General features: G+C 45.9%; 2 protein-coding genes across 4 annotated transcripts; one reads left to right on the top strand and one right to left on the bottom strand.

Annotated features, from left to right (window-relative positions):
* The first annotated feature begins 600 nt into the window (after window positions 1–600).
* Window positions 601–1,481, top strand: LOC136524865 (protein DMP8-like). The gene has a single exon (XM_066518111.1). The coding sequence runs from the start codon at window positions 696–698 to the stop codon at window positions 1,317–1,319; it is 624 nt and encodes a 207-aa protein (XP_066374208.1). The 5' UTR covers window positions 601–695; the 3' UTR covers window positions 1,320–1,481.
* A 55-nt stretch (window positions 1,482–1,536) lies between these two features.
* On the bottom strand, window positions 1,537–7,665 carry LOC136520233 (beta-1,3-galactosyltransferase GALT1-like). 3 transcript variants are annotated; one of them, XM_066513682.1, is made up of 9 exons: window positions 7,198–7,665; window positions 6,303–6,331; window positions 5,317–6,140; window positions 4,738–4,973; window positions 4,235–4,516; window positions 3,645–3,773; window positions 3,377–3,556; window positions 2,449–2,556; window positions 1,537–2,205 (listed from the first exon to the last, which is right to left on the bottom strand). In XM_066513682.1, exons 3-9 carry the CDS (start codon window positions 6,083–6,085, stop codon window positions 1,996–1,998), a joined length of 1,914 nt encoding a protein of 637 aa, XP_066369779.1. In that variant the 5' UTR covers window positions 6,086–6,140; window positions 6,303–6,331; window positions 7,198–7,665; the 3' UTR covers window positions 1,537–1,995. The 3 variants fall into 3 exon arrangements, with proteins under 3 accessions (XP_066369779.1, XP_066369778.1, XP_066369780.1); XM_066513681.1 differs by having other exon boundaries at window positions 5,317–6,331; XM_066513683.1 differs by lacking the exon at window positions 6,303–6,331.
* Between the last annotated feature and the right edge of the window lie 609 nt (window positions 7,666–8,274).

Raw genomic sequence — 8,274 nt, 5'->3', positions numbered from 1 at the left:
GACGGCTCCGTTGAACATCGTGGCACGAGCCCTGATCCCCACCTTATCTTTTATATGTGCTGTGCGACAGAGGCCCACCAACCGTATTAGGGTTGGGCTCCCCCGATCAGGGAGCAGAGACAAGGGCCTGGGCCTATCGGTGGAGATCAACTAACAAGCTCAGCTTTAGAGTTGGGTATGAACTCTAATATATAGAGATTATTATAGATTCCATGATCAGTCTGGGCTTGCTGGAGCGGTGGTTTTGGGACCAATGATGAAACAGATGTGGCCCTGTATGGCTGAAAGACACATTCGTTCTAGCCCGCGGACGGTGGGCGTAGTTTGGGAGTACGTGGGATGACCTCGCACGGCTCGGGCAGTTGGGCGAGAGAGACGCAGCGATTGTTGGTCTCGGCCAGGCAATCTCGCCAGTAGACGCACGCGGCACGCACTCATCACGCATTTGGAAGTTTGATTTGAAGGGATTCAGAGCCGGAGGGAACAGTTATGCGTACCAGCAGTTTGCACGTCATTTGAACTCAAGCACTGCCCAACGTTCGCCAACTACGCGCGCGCCGTACGTACATCTACATAAGTAAGAACGCGCCCATGAACAGCCGAGCAGCAAACCAACCGCTTGCTTTTTCCAGTCTCTGGGAACGTCGCGAAAACAGTTCCACTTCCACGTAAGTTCTCTCACCAAGAACGGACCCATGGACCGCAGCAACGTCGCCGCGGCCGGTGCGGTGTCCGTCGAGGTGCGCGGCGGCTCGCCGCCGGCGGGCGCGGGGAGGAAGCGCCGCGCGGTGGCGAGGGGCGTCCAGAGCACGCTCTCCAAGACGTCCATGCTGGCCAACTTCCTCCCCACGGGCACGCTGCTGACCTTCGAGATGCTCCTCCCGGCCGCCTCGGGCGACGGCACCTGCTCGGCGGTCAGCGTCGCGATGCTCAGGGCGCTCCTCGCGCTCTGCGCCGCCTCCTGCTTCCTCTTCCACTTCACCGACAGCTTCCGCGCGCCGGACGGGAAGGTGTACTACGGCTTCGTCACGCCGCGGGGCCTGTCGCTGTTCAGGACCGGGCTCGACGGCGTCGAGGTGCCCAGGGAGGAGAGGTACCGGCTCGCCTTCGTCGACGTCGTGCACGCCGTGATGTCGGTGCTGGTCTTCGCGGCCGTCGCGCTCGCGGACTACCGGGTCTCCGGGTGCCTCGTCACCGGCCACCGCAAGGAGATGGACGAGGTGATGGAGAGCTTCCCGCTCATGGTGGGCGCCGTGTGCAGCGGCCTCTTCCTGGTGTTCCCAAACACCCGCTACGGCATCGGTTGCTTGGCTGCGTAGAAACAGCAGAGACCAGAACAGAGAGTATGGCAGTGTAACTTTCTTCCGTACCTGTGAATCTGTGATCAAACGGTGTCTTGGATCATTTTATGCTTCATGTTTTCTTAGCACCTGTAAAAACTTGGATGTGATGTGATCCTATCTTAATCAGTAATGATTTGAAATTACTTCAGAATGAGTCAGAAGGGGACGGGGGGGGGGGGGGGGGGGGGGGAAATCAGGCGTGGAGTGAACATTGAATGGATTATACAAGAGAATGGCCACCAAATAGCTTTACACCGGATGCAAAATGCATTCCTTTCAAAAGAATGGTAAGACTGGCTCAATCTATCTATCCTAACGTAAACTGCCGCCGCTGTATCCTACATTCTAGCAAGATACTAGGGAGTATTTTACAAGCCACAAAGTAAGCAAAGCAGTACCCTCCTACCTACGCCAAAACAGATGTGACCTACATTCTGTCTACAATGCATATCCCCAAGTTTGACTTGAAACTCTTCAAACTGCGGACGAAACAAACTTAGAAGATATCCAAAACTTTGTTTCCCTTCCAGTTCTGCAAGAATCCTCTTAGGCGGGGCTGTATATATCAAGAACGTTTTAGCGTGACGGTGTCTATTCAAGCAACGGCTAACAGCAACCACCATAACATAAAGCACCATTCGCATTATTTCTGTTATTCTTTGCAACATGTTCCTCGTTTTGTTTTCTGAACCTTATCCCAGAGGCACATCATATCCCTTGGTTCTTGGTAGTGAGCAACCACATACCCATCCTCGCATCCTTCAACCAAGATCCTCCCATCATTCTCATACTTGACATCCAAGCCATCCTTCTTCATCTCATTGATCCATATTCCCATCGCGACATCCTCCAGCTTGAACATCTGTAAGAGTGATGATGATAATATCCTATTCAGTATAGAAAGAATTTGAAATACCATGACCACAGCGGCTAGAAACCAGCAGCAACTAAGGTTGCGTCTATTTTTAAGATACTGAGTAGATCATACATCACAGTATTTGTCATATTTATTGCCTTTAATGCTATCCAAACTGAAGCAACTAAACCGTTCCAATTACTCCATATAACAGCACGAAAATAAATTTCCACAGAAGTTTGGCAGTACCTTTAAATCCCCACTCTTGTGTTTCCTGTAAACTTCTTTAGCTATGTCCTTTGAAACAATATATCCTGGTCCATGCGCCCATGGAGGATAACTCTCCTCAGGCCATTCCTAATTCAAGCAAAACATTAGTTACAGTTACCACACTTGATCCGCCGCACAAAATGGTAAAACCAGAACTAAATTATTGAAAATAAGGCAGCAAAATATGCTTAAAAACCAATATGCTAATAAGCAGAGTGACAACCAACCACTAGTTAGTGCTGCAACACTACAACAGTATGCAGGTGCTTAACCAGCTTTTATATGTTTCTCATACATGCATGCAGGAGCCCCTAACCTCCTAATGCTGTTTTTATACAAAACTTGAGCTGATTAAGTGAGCATTTACGCAATGTCTCAATCCACCATTTATAGAACATTAGAGAAAACACATAGCAGAGCAATGGTCTAGAGGAAGAGCCTTATCATATATAGAAATGATATTTTGCAGAATCTCTTGATATAAACATATAGCATTTGCGGTCCTCAAACTTGTACTGGGGTGTCATTTAGGTAGACAAACTCTTAAAATCTACATCTAGGTTCATAATCTTGTTTAAGTGTCACGTGAGGTCCAAATCACCCTAATCAACATGTAATTACGTATGTGGCAGTGGCACTCTTGCATGAAGTCTTAGATATCCCCGTTCTCTACTACATGCTCATGGCCATTGTCACTACCATGTATTGTGCATATAAAATTACCATGTACCATTTGATATGCTACATAGACTAAGCTTGTGCTGATTGGAGTGATTTGGACCTCAAGTAGCACATTTAGCAATTTTAGGGACCCATATGTGCAATTTAAGAGTTTAGGACACCACAGAGCATGTTTAAGGACAATTGGTGTATTTTACTCAAGTATATATAATATAACACAAGTTACCTCAGGGGTTATGTACCACTTGCTATATGGATCTCGATGAGGCTGGGAATCAGAATTGACACGACCATACAACAGTCCATGGCTGATATTGGTTCGGTCGAGGGAAGAAAGTATTTCATCTACTCGAACAAAAGCATCGTCATCAGTTTTCATCACATACTTGGCTGACAGGACATTTGTCTGCAAAGAACACTTGCTTAGAAAATGCAAACATAATATCAAGTGCCGTCTAAATAAAATAAAAAATAATGCAATAAATCAGATATACCCCATAGATGCAGATCGCTATGGTCTTCCAAAGAACCAGGCTATAGTAATCCACAAATGGCATCAACTGGATGTCTCCATATGTTCGCGCTTCATTCCAGAGTTCCTCATTGACCACCTCATTTTTGTGCTAACAATGGAAGGTAGGGCCAGATGAGTATAGACTCTAAATTGAGATTTAATTCAAACTAGTAAGGGTAGAAAATTATAACATATAGAAAAGTGACTGGTAAAACCATTATGTTTAATGGCTGTTCAAACAATAGTATTGATAAACAAAAAAAATGGTGTGATAGGTTGCAATTGCAAGCAGTTATGTAGAGAAATCAATCAACAGAGACAGAAATACCCTCAATGGAGTGGTAGTTGCATGCATAATTTGTATCCGATTGACCACAATAGTGCACTCGACATATTGTTTAGGATCAATTAAGATGAGCGCTGCCTTCTAGTATGCTATTGTCCTTCTACATCATAATTTATCTTGTACATACTTCTAAGCATAGAACCATACTAAAAACTAAAAGCCAAAGCAACTATATTGTCAAATTACCATAATATAGCTGTCCACTTTCAAAGTTTTATTCTTACCAGGCCAACAAAGAAACGAACTGCAACTTTTCCTGAGCGCACATCATCATACTGCATCCAAGTTCTGCGAACTGCCATTCGGCGTTTGAAATTATTAGCTGTAGAGAAGACTCCAATGAAAAGATCAACAGATTTATTCATGGGCACAGGTGGAGCCTTCAATGTTTCTAAGTCGGTGACATGCTCGAAGTCCTCTGTTGTAGGCAGGCCACTTGCTATCACAGATAGCAATTTAATATCTCCTGCAATTCTTACTTCACCAACAAACCCTGGTTCCAAATCCTGGAGAGATCAATATATAAAGTGTAAATATAACAATAAAATAAAGCAGCACATAACATACTGTGATATCACTAAAAAGAGTGCATAACTAAAGAAAATAGTTTCATGTTAGCATGTATGAAATGACAAATACTTTAGCACATAGGGGGAAATCATTTTGCCTATAAATTGCTGTAGGATGCAAAGGAATGATGGGTTATTTATACTTATGCAAGACTTACCTCTCGGAATGCAAATGAAGTGATATGTTTGCCATCTACAGTCATATGTATCCCATGTGCTCCAATACGAAGAATTGTTACAGCAAGATATCCCTGTCTGAATGGAAAATACTTTCTAGGTTCCGCTTTCTTCTTCCTTGCAGCTGTCATGGTCGAAACATTTGAACGCAACCTAGAGGGAAGGATTTCTTTCTGGTCCTCACCTACCATGCTACTACATTTTTCTAGATCATCCACTGTGAAACAAGAGAAAGCAAAGAACCGATGTCAACCCTATGAAGAAGATTGTCGCCAAGACATATCATTTTGTTTAACAGCATATAAGAAATAAAAACAAACAAAATGCATATCTAGATCAATCAACACATTTCAGCTCCATTGTCTTAGTAAACTGCATAGTTATGGAGATATATGTCAGCAACATCAACTGAAAAAGTTTTTCATTATATTTTGTATGTGCATGGCTAGCTTCAATACTTTAACAAGTGGATAAAGTAGCCAGATTACAGAAAGATTTACTCAAAATATCATGGTTCTTGCATGGCCTGCATAAGATATGGACCACTGAAAGAAAAGTACCTTTTGCACTGTCCTTAGCATCTGAATCAGGAGATGGGCAACGGTTTTCAGAACCCCAATCATCAGCTATTGTCCATGTATTTTGGACTATTACAGGATCTTCTGTGAGTTTATCACCAAGAAGGCGGACATTATAATGAAGGACAATTGGAGGGTCTGGTTCACCAGGAACTGCAGCTCCAGTTAACTCTATCTTAAAATTGCCCAGAAGACCACCAGGAGTGCCAATAATAGTTATTGAAGAGCCCTGAATCAATCCACAGGGAAGTTTTAAAGCAAACCTATCCCCTAATCTTGTGGCATTCATCCTTCGGATAGAATAAGGGCATTGCTTTCCTTTGTCCTTCTGCTGAATGCTGCTATTAACAGAAACAACTGAATCGTCATATGCAAGGGCTGTATTGAGTTCCCTCCATGCAACTCCAGCTTCCTTGATTGCCTCTACTCCATCTGGTAGAATGTGGGCATGAGATAATAGGTGTCTCAAATGATTCCAAGAATGTAAAGATTGAAGTTCTCTATCAGAGAGATTTCTGGTAATGGAAAGGTTGGATGCCAAGAGTCTGGTTGATATTACTTCAGAAGAATTCTGTGGATTCTGGATTGCAGGTGGGTTTGGAACATCTAACCAATGTAATTCTGCCGTCCTGTTTTGCTGGAAAACATACTGAAGCGATTTGTCTGCAAGTGGGCTATCCAATATCACATATCTTAACACCAAGATGACGAACAAAGATACAATGACAAAGCCGCCATGCCATTTCTTCATCACTCAAAACCTTGTGACAAGTTGGTCCGGAGTTTGCATTCACTATATCTTCAATCTAAAGAATCACATAAATTAAGAACCAAACCATCCAATCAGAAAAGTTGAACAAATTCCTGCTGAACTGTCACCCTCATGTGGTGTATTCAACAACTCCCTCAACGTAACCAAACATTCCCAGGTGTATCCAGAAAGCTTTTATAACCACAAGGAAGCGTACCAACGAAGCTTGAGTCAGGTTGGAGTGCCCTAACAACCAGAAGAAAACAGCAGACAAGAATCAACTTTATCCTAATGTTTTCTCACACTGCACATTTGAGATGTTGGTTGCATAAAAGCATTAATTCGGGTATACAAGGCAAAAGGTTAGGCTCCAGTCACATACTCCTATACGCATACTTGCTTTTGTGCATATCACGATCTGTAACTAATGACGAACTCTCAAACCCCACGGCTAGGGACTCATCACTCAGCAATCATGCACTTCAATTCGACTAAGAACAAACGTCACTAACTCTTGTGGCAATACATGCCGAATCCAATTCTCGCTTTAAATGGGGAAGAGTTAGGGTTGGCTACGAATCACATCAAGAAACAACAGATAAACTGTTTGGGAAAAAAAATCAAGAGTAGCAAAACTATCACGAAATCCTAAGGCGGGATCGCGGCTACTAATAACCAAAAATTTCCAATTACAAAATATTTGTAAGAGGAGGGAAAAAAACGAGCAGCATAGTAATTTTTTTTACTTCGAACAAAAAGGTCATAAAATAGACAGCGCGAATCTAGCGTCACCGCATAAACCGCACCGACAATTTTCTTTTCGAAGATTTTTTAAAAAAAAAAATGAAAGAGCATCACTCAGATACTCTTGCACCTTTAGAAATGGGGACGCAGATCACCAGAGTCCCAACGAAATCTGGCGCACGCCAACACGCGAAATCAGAAATGAAGCAAGCAGGCGGCAAAGCACATGAGCACGGAGCACGCGAACCCCAAATTTCGGAGGGAAATCGCCACACGACAGCGTCATCCTCCTCCACACGACCGCCCCCCATCTCGCAATGTGTAGCTCCAAGCCCGCAAAGCACAAGCCCAATGACAGAATCACTCACCAGGAATCCTCCGCCGCCGCCCGGCCGCTGGGCCGCTCCGAAGAGCCTCGCGCGCGCTCGGCGGGGCACTCCTGAGTCCTGCCTAACCCCGCTGGCGCAGGCGCCGCCTGAGCGACGGAGCTAGCGAGCAGCAAGGCCTCCTGAGGAAGCCACCGAGACCGGGAGCGAGCGACGAACAAGTCAGGTGAAGGCAGGACAGGAGAGCGCAGGAGAAGAGAAGTCGGAGGCGGTGTGAGAGGGAGGGAGCCTGTGACTGTGAGGAGGCTGCTTCAGGTCCACGCCACGGACCGACCGACCGCGAGCGGGCGAATAGGCGCCGTCGCGTGTCGCGGGGCCGGCGGGGCTCGCTCGGTCAGCCTCTTTGCCCTGCCGTGGCGGAGAAGAGAAGAGGAGTCGCGGTCGGGCGGCGATGCGCCTGCGCGAGGATGGGTGTACTGGGTAGGTGGGTGGGTGCGTGCCGTTGGGTCGGCCGGGGCCAGCCTGCGGCCGCGCGATGCGGACTGGGATCTCACTCGTTTGCCAGTTGCCACGCTTGCTTCGGCGGTCGACGCGGCGCGGCTCGACGAGCGGGTTCTTGGCCTCTTTCTCGGTCGGGGAGCAGCGCCGGAGGAGAGGAGAGGAGCGGCTTTGTGCGAGCACACACACCGGTGGACAGACACGCGGTTACGGGACCGAGGCCTCCTTCTGCAGTCATCTGTGCGAGGTCCCGGACCTGTGGCTTTTTGTCGCGTCGCGTGCCTCGCTCTGCTCTTTTTTTACGATGGTCCTAGAGCCTCCTATCCGGTTCCTACTCTCCCGGGCAGGCGGATTTGCTGCCAACGATGCGGATTTTGCCGTAGGGAGGTGTGTACAAATGTGCAATCACAGTGTCGCTAAAAAAAACAGTCATGCGAACTAGAGGGAGCTTGTCCGATGAACACCAAAACCTCCTTATAATATTTTACTAAAAATTTTAAAATACTGTTTGATTTAGCTGTGAACAGTAAAAAAGCTACTATGAGCTATATTTGTAAAAAAAAAATATTGTCATCTATACCATGTAGAAAGACGGGTAAGATGTTAGTTGAAACAACAATG

Source organism: Miscanthus floridulus, chromosome 18 (assembly GCF_019320115.1).
Source record: "Miscanthus floridulus cultivar M001 chromosome 18, ASM1932011v1, whole genome shotgun sequence".
NCBI lineage: Eukaryota > Viridiplantae > Streptophyta > Magnoliopsida > Poales > Poaceae > Miscanthus > Miscanthus floridulus.
Note: the sequence above shows the minus strand (reverse complement) of the source record. Positions and strands in the feature narration are given on the sequence as shown.

Coding starts and splice junctions, on each gene's coding strand:
- LOC136524865 (XM_066518111.1), top strand. CDS start 696: ATGGACCGCAGCAACGTCGCCGCGGCCGGTGCGGTGTCCGTCGAGGTG.
- LOC136520233 (XM_066513681.1), bottom strand. CDS start 6,085: ATGAAGAAATGGCATGGCGGCTTTGTCATTGTATCTTTGTTCGTCATC. Junction 3,557..3,644: donor TAGCGATCTGCATCTATGGG/GTATATCTGATT, acceptor TGTTCTTTGCAG/ACAAATGTCCTGTCAGCCAA. Junction 2,206..2,448: donor ACAAGAGTGGGGATTTAAAG/GTACTGCCAAAC, acceptor TCACTCTTACAG/ATGTTCAAGCTGGAGGATGT.